This window comes from Sphaerodactylus townsendi, linkage group LG03 (genome assembly GCF_021028975.2).
Source record: "Sphaerodactylus townsendi isolate TG3544 linkage group LG03, MPM_Stown_v2.3, whole genome shotgun sequence".
In the NCBI taxonomy this organism is placed as follows: Eukaryota; Metazoa; Chordata; class Lepidosauria; order Squamata; family Sphaerodactylidae; genus Sphaerodactylus; species Sphaerodactylus townsendi.
This window is the reverse complement of record NC_059427.1, coordinates 167,530,742-167,547,177: the sequence shown is the minus strand read 5'-3', so window position 1 is coordinate 167,547,177 and position 16,436 is coordinate 167,530,742. Positions and strand designations below refer to the sequence as shown.

General features: G+C 55.9%; 1 protein-coding gene across 1 annotated transcript in view; it reads left to right on the top strand.

Annotated features, from left to right (window-relative positions):
* Nucleotides 1-15,977, top strand: part of LOC125428004 (filamin-A-like) — a 157,813-nt gene extending 141,836 nt beyond the window's left edge. Inside the window, 4 exon segments of the mRNA XM_048487578.1 lie at nucleotides 9,395-9,863; nucleotides 9,964-10,182; nucleotides 11,013-11,201; nucleotides 15,119-15,977. Coding sequence (XP_048343535.1) covers nucleotides 9,395-9,863; nucleotides 9,964-10,182; nucleotides 11,013-11,201; nucleotides 15,119-15,306 — 1,065 coding nt within the window. The 3' untranslated portion in view covers nucleotides 15,307-15,977.
* Nucleotides 15,978-16,436: the final 459 nt, after the last annotated feature.

The following is a 16,436-nucleotide window of genomic DNA, read 5'->3' as shown; positions in this document are numbered from 1 at the left end:
CCCCCCACCCCCCCCCCCCCCCACCCCCCCCCCCCCCCACCCCCCCCCCCCCCCACCCCCCCCCCCCCCCACCCCCCCCCCCCCCCACCCCCCCCCCCCCCCACCCCCCCCCCCCCCCACCCCCCCCCCCCCCCACCCCCCCCCCCCCCCACCCCCCCCCCCCCCCACCCCCCCCCCCCCCCACCCCCCCCCCCCCCCACCCCCCCCCCCCCCCACCCCCCCCCCCCCCCACCCCCCCCCCCCCCCACCCCCCCCCCCCCCCACCCCCCCCCCCCCCCACCCCCCCCCCCCCCCACCCCCCCCCCCCCCCACCCCCCCCCCCCCCCACCCCCCCCCCCCCCCACCCCCCCCCCCCCCCACCCCCCCCCCCCCCCACCCCCCCCCCCCCCCACCCCCCCCCCCCCCCACCCCCCCCCCCCCCCACCCCCCCCCCCCCCCACCCCCCCCCCCCCCCACCCCCCCCCCCCCCCACCCCCCCCCCCCCCCACCCCCCCCCCCCCCCACCCCCCCCCCCCCCCACCCCCCCCCCCCCCCACCCCCCCCCCCCCCCACCCCCCCCCCCCCCCACCCCCCCCCCCCCCCACCCCCCCCCCCCCCCACCCCCCCCCCCCCCCACCCCCCCCCCCCCCCACCCCCCCCCCCCCCCACCCCCCCCCCCCCCCACCCCCCCCCCCCCCCACCCCCCCCCCCCCCCACCCCCCCCCCCCCCCACCCCCCCCCCCCCCCACCCCCCCCCCCCCCCACCCCCCCCCCCCCCCACCCCCCCCCCCCCCCACCCCCCCCCCCCCCCACCCCCCCCCCCCCCCACCCCCCCCCCCCCCCACCCCCCCCCCCCCCCACCCCCCCCCCCCCCCACCCCCCCCCCCCCCCACCCCCCCCCCCCCCCACCCCCCCCCCCCCCCACCCCCCCCCCCCCCCACCCCCCCCCCCCCCCACCCCCCCCCCCCCCCACCCCCCCCCCCCCCCACCCCCCCCCCCCCCCACCCCCCCCCCCCCCCACCCCCCCCCCCCCCCACCCCCCCCCCCCCCCACCCCCCCCCCCCCCCACCCCCCCCCCCCCCCACCCCCCCCCCCCCCCACCCCCCCCCCCCCCCACCCCCCCCCCCCCCCACCCCCCCCCCCCCCCACCCCCCCCCCCCCCCACCCCCCCCCCCCCCCACCCCCCCCCCCCCCCACCCCCCCCCCCCCCCACCCCCCCCCCCCCCCACCCCCCCCCCCCCCCACCCCCCCCCCCCCCCACCCCCCCCCCCCCCCACCCCCCCCCCCCCCCACCCCCCCCCCCCCCCACCCCCCCCCCCCCCCACCCCCCCCCCCCCCCACCCCCCCCCCCCCCCACCCCCCCCCCCCCCCACCCCCCCCCCCCCCCACCCCCCCCCCCCCCCACCCCCCCCCCCCCCCACCCCCCCCCCCCCCCACCCCCCCCCCCCCCCACCCCCCCCCCCCCCCACCCCCCCCCCCCCCCACCCCCCCCCCCCCCCACCCCCCCCCCCCCCCACCCCCCCCCCCCCCCACCCCCCCCCCCCCCCACCCCCCCCCCCCCCCACCCCCCCCCCCCCCCACCCCCCCCCCCCCCCACCCCCCCCCCCCCCCACCCCCCCCCCCCCCCACCCCCCCCCCCCCCCACCCCCCCCCCCCCCCACCCCCCCCCCCCCCCACCCCCCCCCCCCCCCACCCCCCCCCCCCCCCACCCCCCCCCCCCCCCACCCCCCCCCCCCCCCACCCCCCCCCCCCCCCACCCCCCCCCCCCCCCACCCCCCCCCCCCCCCACCCCCCCCCCCCCCCACCCCCCCCCCCCCCCACCCCCCCCCCCCCCCACCCCCCCCCCCCCCCACCCCCCCCCCCCCCCACCCCCCCCCCCCCCCACCCCCCCCCCCCCCCACCCCCCCCCCCCCCCACCCCCCCCCCCCCCCACCCCCCCCCCCCCCCACCCCCCCCCCCCCCCACCCCCCCCCCCCCCCACCCCCCCCCCCCCCCACCCCCCCCCCCCCCCACCCCCCCCCCCCCCCACCCCCCCCCCCCCCCACCCCCCCCCCCCCCCACCCCCCCCCCCCCCCACCCCCCCCCCCCCCCACCCCCCCCCCCCCCCACCCCCCCCCCCCCCCACCCCCCCCCCCCCCCACCCCCCCCCCCCCCCACCCCCCCCCCCCCCCACCCCCCCCCCCCCCCACCCCCCCCCCCCCCCACCCCCCCCCCCCCCCACCCCCCCCCCCCCCCACCCCCCCCCCCCCCCACCCCCCCCCCCCCCCACCCCCCCCCCCCCCCACCCCCCCCCCCCCCCACCCCCCCCCCCCCCCACCCCCCCCCCCCCCCACCCCCCCCCCCCCCCACCCCCCCCCCCCCCCACCCCCCCCCCCCCCCACCCCCCCCCCCCCCCACCCCCCCCCCCCCCCACCCCCCCCCCCCCCCACCCCCCCCCCCCCCCACCCCCCCCCCCCCCCACCCCCCCCCCCCCCCACCCCCCCCCCCCCCCACCCCCCCCCCCCCCCACCCCCCCCCCCCCCCACCCCCCCCCCCCCCCACCCCCCCCCCCCCCCACCCCCCCCCCCCCCCACCCCCCCCCCCCCCCACCCCCCCCCCCCCCCACCCCCCCCCCCCCACACCCCCCCCCCCCCCCCCCCCCCCCCCCCCCCACCCCCCCCCCCCCCCACCCCCCCCCCCCCCCACACCCCCCCCCCCAACCCCCCCCCCCCCACCCCCCCCCCCCCCCACCACAATTGGCCATGCTGGCAGGGGCTGATGGGAATTGTAGTCCATGACATCTGGAGTGCCAAAGGTTCGCCACCACGGCCCTAGAATGACAGTGATCTTTGCTAACAGATCAGTTCCCCTGGCACCAATAACTGCTCTGGAGGGTGGGCTGTGGAGCTTAATAGCCTGCTGAGGTTGCCCCCCCCCCCCCCGGTACTTCAGGCTCCCACCGGCTCTTCCCTGCCCCACCTCCAGGATTTTCTCAGTCGGCAGCTCTAGGAGAGCGAGGCATAATTTTAAATTTTAATTTATAATATTGGTACCCCTCCCCCTACTCGTGTCTCTAGGCGGCTTACAAAGGTCAGAAACAATATAAACATCATGAATAAAATATTACCATTTAAACAACAATAAAAACGACATTATAAAATAACACACACACACCCCATCCTGCAGACCAGCAGCTGTTGAGGGGGTTTCCAGGGAGGCTAACCAAATGCCTGGGCAAAGAGGAAGGTCTTCGCCAAGTGCCTAACCTCAGAAAGGGTCTGCGCAGGGTGAATCTCCGAAAGGAGACTATTCTAGAGTCAGGGGGCAATCACAAAGAAACCCTCCCAGGTGCAACTGTCCACCCACCCCCCTACACCTCAGCGGGGGAGGTACCATTAGTAATGGCTCCCCCTCAGTACCTGGGCAGGTACATATGGGTGCAGGCGCTTCATGTAGGCCGGGCCCTGCTGGGAGCAGCAGTGGCATAGTGGCTAAGAGCAGTGGCTAAGAGCAGGTGCACTCTGATCTGGAGGAACCGAGTTTGATTCCCAGCTCTGCCGCCTGAGCTGTGGAGGCTTATCTGGGGAATTCAGATTAGCCTGTGCACTCCCACACACTCCAGCTCGGTGACCTTGGGCTAGTCACAGCTTCTCGGAGCTCTCTCAGCCCCACCTACCTCACAGGGTGTTTGTTGTGAGAGGGGAAGGGCAAGGAGATTGTAAGCGCCTTTGAGTCTCCTACAGGAGAGAAAGGGGGATATAAATCCAAACTCTTCTTCTTCTTTCACATCAATGTCAACACCTTAAATTCGGCCCAGGAGCAAATGAGGAGCCGCTGCGGTTCCTTCAGCTCCCGGTTGCATCTTTCACTTCCCCTGATATCGTTCTGCTCAGAAAGGTCTGGTTTCGGTGAGCGTGGACATCGCTGGCTTCTATTTCCACAGCCCCTGACAGGGGAAAGTTAGGAACCATCCACAAAATGGGCTGGCTGGGAAAAGTATTTTGAAGATATTTTGAAGAAAGTATTTTAAGATACTGTTAAAAGATATGTTGGCAGGTGCTGTATTTGCGGGGTGCGGAATGGAATGGGTTCGGACTCAAATCCTCTTCCTCCAACTGTCCGGACCCTGCGGGACCTTGGTGAGTTCCGCAGGGCCTGTAAGACGGAGCTGTTCCGCCGGGCCTTTGGAGGAAACGGCCGCTGATGGTGCCCCCTCCCCCCTTTCATCGCCCTCTACCTCATGGCCCTCTACTATCTGGGACCTGCCATTTCACTCCCTGCCTTAGGGGAGAGGATTTTGAATATGGAGCTTCTGGACACCATTTATATTATTGTATTTTTATTGTATTTTTATTGTATTTATAAGATTTAGCTTTTACTGTTTTATCGCTGCTTTTAAAGATTTAGCCATTTTATGTTATATTATGTTTATTTTTGTACACCGCCCGGAGCCCCTCGGGGATAGGGTGGTATAAAAATCTAATGAATGAATGAATGAATGAATGAATGAATGAATGAATGAATGAATGAATGAATGAATGAATGAATGAATGAAGACTCTGTAGAGGAAGGCCCTGGCAAACCACCTCTGCTTCTCACTTGCCTTGCTTGAGGCCCCATAAGTTGGTTGTAGCTTGAAGGCATGTACATACATAGCATTATTTGCAAGCTCAGCTACTTCCTGTAGTGTCAACTAAGGCAATTGTAACACTGAATTGAGACGAATGGGCCAATTGGCATCAAAAAACCACGCAATGTCCACGGCAGCTCGTTGACTAGACCCGGTTTCCAGCTGAAAAGTGTCCAAGGCGGGTTTTACGACGTAACAAACTTCAGATAAAATTGACTTCTCAATAGTGCCGCTCGCTGTGACGCCGTTTCTGATTTGACTTGGGCAAGGCCATCTGGAAAGGAATCCCAGTGGGAGGAAGTTCCAGAGGTGGGGTAGAAGCCAGAAAAACTCTCTGTGGGGTTCTTTCCAGCCAAAGCTCTCTTGCTGGTTGCTAGATCTTTATCTTTATCTGTATTAACCTTTAATAGGCATAGATAGATCAGGATTTACACAGACACATTCTGCAGTCTCAAGTATAGTTCAGTAGCAAGGAAATAGTCCACATAACTTGACGGTTGACTTCGAGGGGTTCAAATCACTTCAGATTTTTTTAAAAAAAGAAATTGCCAGAGCAAATGACAGTAAATACCCCCACACATCAATGTAAAAATACAATCTAATATAAAATTGCAATAGAAATAGATCTGTTTAGCAAGTTAAAAGCAAAATAATACAGCAATAGGTATCCTACCATGCCGAATATTATACACATTAGGAGAAGATACCTATCTTTTATAAAAGTTCGTTTGTTTTATGTGTCATATTGGATATTTAAAAATTTGATTCTGTGCCAAATAATAATGAACCAATTTGGTTTAGCATACTGGTATAATATATATATATTTTTAAAAATACAGTTAAAAGTAATAAAAATGGGAATAAAATTTAGCACATTTAAAATGGTTGTCGGGTATAGAGCTACCATACGTGTTGTATGAGCATTGTAATCTCCAAGAAGAAAACGTATGGCAACAGTAGGGTTAGAGATTTTCCTCGCCACTAATAAAGGGTGGATTAATCTGAGACGCGCATCTGCATTTATTTGGCACTCTAGGAGGACATGGGTAAGAGAGTCAGTGGAGCTACAGCGACAGTGTCTTTGTTGTTTTGGAATTTGGTGATACCTTCCATTGGTAGAGGCTGAAGGAAAACTGTTGAATCTGGCTAACATAAATGCCCGACGGTGGGCAAACTGGTTGCTAGAAGCGAGGCCTCTGTGAGCTAGCTCATAGATGCTTGGTCCAGATAGTCTGAGCTCAGTTTGGGTGCTCTGGGCTTGGTCGGGGTACCCTGCCATTTACCACTGCGTCTCCTCATCTGTACCTACCTTGGAATATGACCTGAGGCAGGGGTGGGCAATTCTTTTTTCCATGGGGCCGCATAAGAAACAGAAAATATTGTGGAGGGCTGGGCCAAAAGGCAGGGGGCGAGGCGCTTTTGAAAGCCCCGCAGAAGCCGGCAGCCAAGGCAACCGGCTTCTGCGGGGCTTTCAAAGGCGCCTTGCTCCCCAGCATGGCAGGGGGGCCAGTCAGGGTCATCCGGCGGGCTGGATATGGCCCACGGGCCGTATAATGCCCAGGTCTGACCTGAGGGATCATAAAGCTCTTCCATCACGTTTGAAATGGATCGTGCTTCCTTTTGGAAGGCACTTGTGGCTCCGTTGTTGAGGAGGCCCTACTCAAGAGTGTAACAGGACTCCATTCTTTATGATCTGGTTTTGCATGAAGATGAATGCTATCCCAGATGCGAGGCCTAGATGGCACCGAGTTCTGAAAGTGGTAACCAATGCCTTGAACCAGACCCAGAAACAAGAAGAAGAAGAGTTTGGATTTATATCCCCCCTTTCTCTCCTGCTGGAGACTCAAAGGGGCTGACAATCTCCTTGCCCTTCCCCCCTCACAACAAACACCCTGTGAGGTGGGTGGGGCTGAGAGTGCTCCGAGAAGCTGTGACTAGCCCAAGGTCACCCAGCTGGCGTGTGTGGGAGTGCACAGGCTAATCTGAATTCCCCAGATAAGCCTCCACAGCTCAGGCAGCAGAGCTGGGAATCAAATCCGGTCAGCAGTTGTCCAAATCAAACAAGGTCAGCAGTTGTCCAGTATCTCCGGTGTGCCATTAAATTCTCAATACCTCAGGGCCTGTGAGGCAGAGTTAAGTTGTTCTGCCCGGCTTTAGGATAAGGTTCGGCCATCCAGAGGTTCCATCGCAATTTAATTATGCGCCACGTATGGAGGTATTATTCTATTTTTTTCCCTATTCATTTATTACCCGTCCTTTATCATGGTCTCAGGGTGGATTACAATAAAAACCACACGGCAGTCAAATCCCTCAGCGGTAAAATCACAATAAAACCCCATCCTAAAAACCCAGAAACAAACTAAAGTCACCTGCATCCACCCACGAAGGACGGACGGATACATTGGTCGGGCGGCAGCATGTAAGCCCAGAGAGAATCAGCCAAACGCCCAGGTGAAGAGGACAGACTTCAGGGCATTCCACAGTGTAGGGATCACTTCCTCTCTGTTGTCTGAATTGCAGAAATTTGGAGAAAGAGGGAGGGTCTCTTCCGGGGGGCCCCAACCCCCTCAGGGCTCTCCCCTGTCCATTTCCCCCGGCCCATTTCTTCCCTTTAGTTTCACCCTCCTGCCAGCCTAGCCAGCTCAATGTCAGGGTGGGAACCTATATCAGTGGTGGCGAACCTATGGCACGGGTGCCAGAGGTGGCACTCAGAGCCCTCTCTGTGGGCACGCGTGCACAGAGCTCGTCATGTGATAATAATGCAATTATTTCAGGGAGATTATTAGCACTAAACCTAAGGCCTAGTTTTGGGGAAGCAGTGTAGGTAGCCCTGTTAAGCGCTGTTAAACCCTACTGATTTTCATGGGAAGAACAAAAGCATGATCCTTTACCTGGGAGTAAGCTCAGTTGCTGGCAATGGGGCTTGCTTCTGAGTAAACCCTCCTAGGGTCGTGATTCACCCATTCGAAGTGTTGCACGGTTGCTTCAAAGCAAAGCCACCAACTACCACCAAGCTTACTCCCAAGTAACACGCGCCTTGGAGCCAACCGTTTTTTCTATACTAAAACCTCAGTATTCAGGTTAAATTGCTGTGTTGGCACTTTGCGATAAATAAGTGGGTTTTGGGTTGCAGTTTGGGCACTCGGTCTCAAAAAGGTTCGCCATCACTGTCCTATATCTTGGTCCACTCAGCCTCAGTTTGCCTCTGGGTTGTGTGGGGAGCGTTTAATCCTTTCTTCTGGTCTTGATTTTGCTGTTTAAAACCGGGCTCCCTTCTTTCTCATCATTTTAAGAGACAAGTGCAAGAACAAGACATAGGACAAGAACAAACTGCTCCTTTAAATGCTATACTCTGTCTCAGAATAATATGTTAGTAGGGCCAATTGAGGTGCAGTGGTCAAGAAAATGGTATAGTTCTGCGTTAGAACATAGTCCCAAATTAATGTGACAATTATCATTCATATTTGCACGCTGCCTTTATTCTGTGCATTATTGAATTTATAGTGATATTGTTTTTATAGTGATATAGTATTTATAGTGATATTGTTACTTTCAAACAGATGGTGAGGAGCAGGTCTAGGGTAGGCACTAAGACCCAGGTGGGGCATCGCACAACAAAGAAGGTCTTGCGTGTTGAGTTCTGTGGCAGAGGAATATATAACCCTACTAACATCTTTTTCTGAGACAGACTAGTAACAGAATGGAAGTAGCAGTGGTTTCAAATAACAGAGCTGAATAGGGGTCAAACCCTTAACCCTGGAGAGCACCTAGGCCAGTGGTTCGGGACCTGTGGGTCAGGACCCCTTTGGGGGTCGAACGACCCTTTCACAGGGGTCGCCTAAGACTCTCTGCATCAGTGTTCTCCATCTGTAAAATGGATAAATGTTAGGGTTGGGGGTCAGCACAACATGAGGAACTGTATTAAAGGGTCGCAGCATTAGGAAGGTTGAGAACCACTGACCTAGGCAAACTGAGACTGCCAAAGTCTGCAAATTGTATTATTTTAAGAACACATGATCAGCTGGAAACCTGAGTCAGCTAGGGAGGGAGGGGAGACGCCACAGAACGTGAGCTTGAACAGTGGGAAGTGGGGAACAGAACATAAGAACTAGCCTGCTGGATCAGACCAGAGTCCATCTAGTCCAGCTCTCTGCTACTTACAGTGGCCCACCAGGTGCCTTTGGGAGCTCACATGCAGGATGTGAAAGCAATGGCCTTCTGCGGCTGTTGCTCCCGATCACTTGGTCTGCTAAGGCGTTTGCAATCTCAGATCAAACAGGATCAAGATTGGTAGCCATAGATCAACTTCTCCATAAATCTGTCCAAGCCCCTTTTAAAGTTATCCAGGTTAGTGGCCATCACCACCTCCTGTGGCAGCATATTCCAAACACCAATCACACGTTGCGTGAAGAAGTGTTTCCTTTTATTTGTCCTAATTCTTCCCCCCAGCATTTTCAATGAATGCCCCCTGGTTCTAGTATTGTGAGAAAGAGAGAAAAATTTCTCTCTGTCAACATTTTCTACCCCGTGCATAATTTTATAGACTTCAATCATATCCCCCCTCAGCCGTCTCCTCTCCAAACGAAAGAGTCCCAAACGCTTAAAAGTTTAATATCCCTTAAAAGTTTAATAAAATTTTCAAAAAAAAGAAGAAAAGTCTCTACTCCAAATGGCAAATGCTGCAATCCAGGACGCATAACACAAACCAAATATCTCTGCAATGTCTCTTATTGTGCATTGGGTTATTCCACTTCTGTTATACTCCGTTTCACAAAAAGATGTTAGTACAGTCAGTTGGAAGGTTGAGAACACCAGACTTCTCTAAAATTAAGTCACCTTTCCCCAGGATTTGAGTCCGACCAAAAGCGAAACTTTGCTAACCTGGCCCCACGTACCTTAACTTGGCCTGCTAAGGTGTGTCTGGGCATAAGCTGGGTCGGGCTGGTAAATTGTACTGATATTTCGATAACTTTGCTGGTGTCTGGCTGTTTGCGTTTCTGGTGTTCTCTCCTGACATCCATCCGCGCTGCTGCCCCTTCTGCTCGCTTGCCATGCGGCCTGTTAAGCCCACCCTTTCTCCTCCTGTGTCTCGCTGCAGACAAATATGCAGTCCGCTTCATCCCCCGCGAGAACGGCATCTACTCCGTCGACGTCAAGTTCAACGGCAGCCACATTCCTGGCAGCCCCTTTAAGATCCGTGTCGGGGAAGTAGGCCAGGCTGGGGACCCGGGGATGGTGTCTGCCTACGGGCCTGGCTTGGAGGGCGGCGTGACAGGTAAGTGCCGAGGAAACAGGAGCGGGAAGCCGGCATCCAGACGCCGAAGCAGGAAGTGGCTCGTCTCACCCGGGATTTCTGCTCATTTCCTCCCCTGTAGGAAGCCCGGCTGAGTTTATTGTCAACACTACCAATGCTGGTCCTGGGGCTCTGGCGGTCACCATCGATGGTCCCTCAAAAGTGAAGATGGACTGCCAGGAGTATCCAGAGGGCTACAAGGTCATCTACACGCCCATGGCGCCAGGCAGCTACCTCATCTCCATTAAATATGGCGGCCCGTACCACATCGCTGGCAGCCCCTTCAAGGCCAAAATCACAGGTAAGCGCTGCGGCGGCTCTGAGATGTCAGGTTCTCCTAGGACAGTGATGGTGGACCTATGGCACTCCAGATGTTCATGGACTACAATTCCCATCAGCCTTCAAGCACTGGCCAGTGCAGAGGTATAGTCCATGAACATCTGAGAAATATAGTCCATGAACATCTGGGTACGCATAGGTCATGCCACTGTCTACTGGGGGTGTTCAAGCGGACTACAATTCCCATCAGCCCCTGCCAGCATGGCCAATTGGGAATTATAGTCCATGAACATCTGGGATGGGAATTATAGTCCATGAACATCTGGAGTGCCATAGGTCCGCCACCACTGTCCTAGGAGATGTTCATGGACTACAATTCCCATCAGCCCCTGCCAGCATGGCCAATTGGGAATTATAGTCCATGAACATCTGGAGTGCCATAGGTCCGCCACCACTGTCCTAGGAGGTAGGTCCTCTTGGAGGACTCAAGAGCCATGGGGGAGAAAATGTAAAAAGAAAAGCAAGGCCTCGTCTTCTTACAGGATGTTTGGACCATAAAGTTCATGGCAATTCTTAGAGCTACCCAGAAGGGACAAAGGTAGCTCTAGCAACTGTGAGGAACTCTATGGTCAGAGCTTCCACCAAGTAACTGAGAATGAACTTTTCTTTAAGTTTTCCCCTGGGATGCTGCCCTTTCACAAGGCTCCTGCCAGTTCCCCAAAACTGTCTAGCACCCCTAGCTAAAGGCTCCTGTTCCATGTTGGCGTAGAGTCCATGGCTTTGGTCTGACGTTGAAGGGGCAGAGGGCATAATGCTCTCCTCATCTTCCTTCCTCTCTCCCTCTTGTGGCAGGAGCTCGCTTGGTGAGCAGCCACAGCCTCCACGAGACGTCCTCAGTCTTCATGGACGGCATGGCCAAGCCCGAGGGAGCGGCGCCCAAGTTTGCTTCCGACGCCAGCAAAGTTGTGGCCAAGGGGCTCGGCCTCAGCAAGGGCTTTGTGGGACAGAAGAATTCCTTCACGGTGGATTGCAGCAAAGCAGGTAGGTTTCCCTGCTCTCCACACCTTCATGATGATGAAATTGAGGTTCTAGCCCTTGGTGATTATCAGTGCTTTAGAAAGTAGCTGCTGTATGTAGACTAGGTAAGGGGTTTCCAACATGACTTCCACGGGTAGTAGCGTAGCTACAATGGGGACATCCGGGGACATTTGTTCTGGGCGCCACCGTTGTAGGTCACGTGGGGGTTGCAAAATGGCCCCCCATATAGTCATGTCCCCCTGCCAGGCCGGGCATGAGTGCCTCAGAAGCCCAGACTACAGAAGCCCAGAGGTGGCCCACCCTGTGCCTGAATGCATAGGCCCACTGGCTCTATATGTTAATAAAGGTTGTTTTTTAAGCAGGCGCAGGGGGCGTGGCCTCACAGGGGGCGTGGCAGACAGGCCTGGGAGCCATTTTGCCCCGGGCTGTGGTTCCCCTCCCTATGCCTCTGCCCATGGGCGCCATCGTTTCCATGAGCCAGCTGAATGTCTTTAGGGAGCGCCTGGTTCCGTCTTGCTGGCTTCTCTATCTCCATTTTGTTTTCAACTATTTGTCCTTTTTTCCCCTTCGTCGTCTTATTTCCTTCTGCCCGCCTACTCCGACTGCTCCCGGCAGAATTTGCAATTTAAGGACGCCAGGAAGACTTAAAAGTTTAAACATGGAACTGTAATGATGGTTTTAATTGTTTTATTCGTGTTTTAATTATGTTGTGGCCCACCCTGGGCCCGAACGCAGCTGAGAAAGGGCAGGCTATAAATCTAATGTACAAAATGGATAAGGGAAGCTGTAGATATATAAGAAAATATTTGTAAGCAGTAGGTTCATTTTAAAAGGCATCTTGTCAAACAGAACATTTAGATTTGAGTCCAATAGCAACTTACAGAGCATCAAGATTTTTTTTGGGGGGGGGGGGAATAACTCTTTGAGAATCAAAGCTCCCTTCATCAGATATCAAAGGAAGTTCTTTGAGATCTAATTGGAGGAGTTTTGACTCTCGAAAGCTTCTATCCTGGAAATTGTTGTTGGTCTCCAAGGTGCTACTGGATCAGAAACTAACTGATCTACTGCAAAACACAGGGACCCTCTGAAAACAGTTAGAGCAGTGATGGCGAACCTTTTCGAGACCGAGTGCCCAAACTGCAACCCAAAACCCACTTATTTATCGCAAGGTGCCAACACGGCAATCTAACCTGAATACTGAGGTTTTAGTTTAGAGAAAAATGGTTGGCTCTGAGGCCTGCGTTACTCGGGAGAAAGCTTGGTGGAAGTCGGTGGCTTTGCTTTGAAGCAACCGGGCAACTCTTCCAATGGGTGAATCAGGACCCTAGGAGGGTTTGCTCAGAAGCAAGCCCCATTGCCAGCAACCGAGCTTGCTCCCAGGTAAAGGATCGCGCTTTAGTTCTTCGCATGAAAATCAGTGGGGTTTAAAAGCGCTTAACAGGGTTACGTACACTGCTTCCCCAAAACTAGGTCTTAGGTTTAAATGCTGCTAATAATCAGAGCTTCCAGTGGCTCCAGGGCCAGCCTAGATGTGCGGGTGTGTTTGGCACAAGTGCCCACAGAGAGGGTTTCCCAATGCCACCTCTGGCACCCGTGCCATAGGTTCGCCACCACTGAGTTAGAGCTACTTTCTGAAATGTTAATCACTCCTTTTTATTTATTTATTTATTTATTAACCTTTAATAGGCATAGAATCACTCCTTAGTCAGAAAAAGATGTTAGTAGGGTTGTGTATATTCCTTCACCACAGAACTCGACGTGCTGGACCTTTTTTGTTGTAGAATGCTCCGCCTGGGCCTAGTGCCTACCTAGCTCTGCTCCCCCCACCCCTCATTCATTTAAAAGTAAAAATAAATGCTCTTTATATGAAAGTACAGGGTTCAATAATGCACAAAGTAGTGGTTTGACAAAAGCAGCACATAAAAATGAGTAATTCTCATATTCATTCCGGACTATATTCTGAGGTGGAAGCATACAATTTTCTCGACCGCTGCACCTCAGCTGACCATACTGACATCTTTTTCTGAGACAGAGTAGAGTTACATAGCCACTTTGTGGTTAGCTGAGCCTCCAGCAGCAGTCATTTTGTAGCTTCCCCCCCCAGCCCTGTCCCAAGATCCCAACGGTGTCCACACCCTCAAAAAGGTTGGGGACCCCTGCTCTAGACAGTGACCCCCCAAAGATAATTTTCTATGGGTTTAAGTGCCTAGTTTTCCCTATCCTGGGAATCTGGGGAGAATAAGTGAGGAGAAAGTGACCTGTATAGCGGACTAGATATAATCAGTGTTCTAAAGCAAAAAAAATTCTGCAGGGCTTGTTCCCGTTGCTGAGTAGGATTTGGACCAACTCCGGGGGGTTCTTCTGCTCCGGCAGCTTCAAAAGAAAAAAAAAGGATTGACCTAAATCCTCACCTTCTGTGCATCTCCTTCCCTGTGTAGCGGCACACTTGTTGAAGTCCTTTGAAGGTGAAATGTGTCTGATGTAGCCAAGCTTCAAACGGATGCAGATCGGAGTGAAAGGCAAAAGATTGGCCCGCCTTTGCTTAAAGAGCCAGGTGCAAGCGGTTGGGTGCCATTGGCCAAACAGCAGTGGACATGGGAGGCAGCTGCCGCCGCTTTTTTGTGTGGTGTAGAACAAAGCAGTAGAATGAGGGGGACAGGTGTGGGCCGCAGGTGTGGAGTTTCACTTTTGAATGCTTGCCTGCATTTGAAAACCTACTGCCTTGACCAATCTTGCTCTGCTAGGCGTCTACTTGCAAGGAGGTTTTTGTTTGTTTTTGCACTGGTGACGATGGTGAAATGTGATCTGTTGCAATCTGTTGAACTACATTTCTGTGGGTGCTGCACAAGCTACTGGGAGGAGCGGGCAGGCTGGGCTGTGCTGGATAAAGGTGAAGGAGGTGCCAGGGGGGCAGGAAAAATCTGGGCCTCCTCCCTGGCCAGTTTCTCTGTCCCCCTCATCAAACACAAATGGGGGTGAGTCGTGCAACTAAATCTGGAACAGTACCCACAATTGCACAAATGTGGCTGGCTGGCTTGTGGATTTTCTATACTAAGGACTCTGTGACATTAAGCTGAACGATTCAGATGGTATATATCGCATTTATAGACCCGGTTCTTGGAATTTGGTACCAGTGTAAGAGAATTGTTGATTCTGGAATTTGAATGCAGCTCGTGTGTTGAGCTCCATTGTACATTTTTTAAAATGTTAGTAGTTCAGTAAAAGTGTGGAAGCGTTCAGTCAATTGGGCCGCCAGCTGCGTTTGTGCCGTCACGTTTACCGTTTCAGGATCTAGGATGCAAATCAGACTCTATGACTGGAAGGTTAAAAAGCCTTTATTGGTAAATACGTGGGTAAGAGGCAGAACCTTCAAACAACCCTGAAGGAGGAGAAGTCTATGGCTACCAATATGGCTACCAATCTTGATCCTCCTTGATCTGCAAATCTCCTTGAGACTGCAAATGCCTTAGCAGACCAGGGGCTCGGCAGCAGCAGCAGCAGCAGGAGGCCATTGCTTTCACATCCTGCCTGTGAGCTCCCAAAGGCACCTGGTGGGCCACTGCAAGTAGCAGAGAGCTGGACTAGATGGACTCTGGTCTGATCCAGCAGGCTCGTTCTTATGTTCTTAACCCCGATAGATCAAACCCTGTTCCTCCTCCCTAGCCCATAACGCTATCCCACACTACAAAAGGCAGGAATGCAGGCCGAACTCAAGGTCGGTAGGCTGAGTGAATGGTTTTAGCTGTGAGAGCTTCTACTCGGGAAAACAAAAGTCTTTTGCCAGCCCCTCCCTCCCCACTGGTGCCTCTGCCCCTGCCTGCCTCTCAGTCTGGTTTTGAGATGCAGCTGCCACCGTCGTTCTGCCAGGACCCCAACCCTGTGCGTCACCCCTGACCGCTCTTCTCTCTCCCCCTCCCCAGGGAACAACATGCTGCTGGTGGGCGTCCACGGTCCCAAGACCCCCTGCGAAGAAATCGTAGTGAAGCACCTGGGGAACCGGCTGTACAACGTCACCTACCTGCTGAAGGACAGAGGGGACTATGTGTTGGTGGTGAAGTGGGGGGACGAGCACATTCCCGGCAGCCCCTTCCACGTCTCTGTGCCTTAATCCCCCTTTCCCCCCCCCCAACCTGACTGTAACACCACCTCTCCCAAGCCCCATTCAGTAGTGCCACTAAAGCCTACCCCCTCCCACCTGAGATGCCGCCTCGTGGCAGGATCGTGGGCTTCTTGCCAGCGAGATTGGTGATGGTGGTGGGATGGAGCAGGCTTCCCTTCAAGTATGCAAGGGGGAGGGACCGGTCAGTTTTCCTGTGGATCTGTTTACATGCAGCACTAACTTCCCAACTAGTTTGTCAGTGACTTCACCTCCGCCACTCGGAAAGGGGGGGGGGGGCAGGATTGACTACACTTTCTCTTGCCAAAGCACTGCCTTCGTGCCCATGGACCGAACCTCTGTGCCGCCTGGCTATGCCAGGGAAGGCGCCTTAGCAGGCAACTGGGCATCTGGATACTGCGTATATGTTCCGATGCCACCCACTGCTTCCGAGAAACCACTGCTCCCGACGGAACGGCAAACGGCCTCGCCTTTCCGACTCGAGTCCTCCCCCGCCCCCTCTCGGCTCGAGAAAGCAGCTCTCTCGATAACCAGCAGCCAGGGCTGCCGTCGCGTCTCTTCGCTTTGCCAGTTTGTAACCCAAACCTTGTTTAGCCCTTCCAAATCTTAAATTGCTGTTGGGCATAACAGAGGGAGGGAAATAAAGTTCTGCTTCAAATGGCTGCCATTTGTCTGGTCTGTTTTCTTCTTCCTGCTCATCCGGAGACATGGATTGTCAGGCAGGGCTGGCGGGACTTGGCTCAAACCAAATTTAATCCGTACACTCTTAGACCAGCCATGTCAATATAATATGTAAAACGGAAAGCGCATAACCACTGCGTGCAATTAAAAGATTCATCCAACTAAATACAAAGTTAACACAAGTACAAAAACAACCACGACAATATAAGTGTGACCATTTATGATGAAACACTTTCATAAGCATTTTATTGTCATTGTGCACGCACAACGAAATTTACAGCAGCATTCCTCAATGCGCACAATTTCAGACTCATACATCATACTCATACAATTTCATACAATACATCATACTCATACAATTTCATACAATACATCATACTCATACAATTTCTGACTCATACCCCATCCTCACTGTCCCCTTCCTCCACCCATCCCTACAC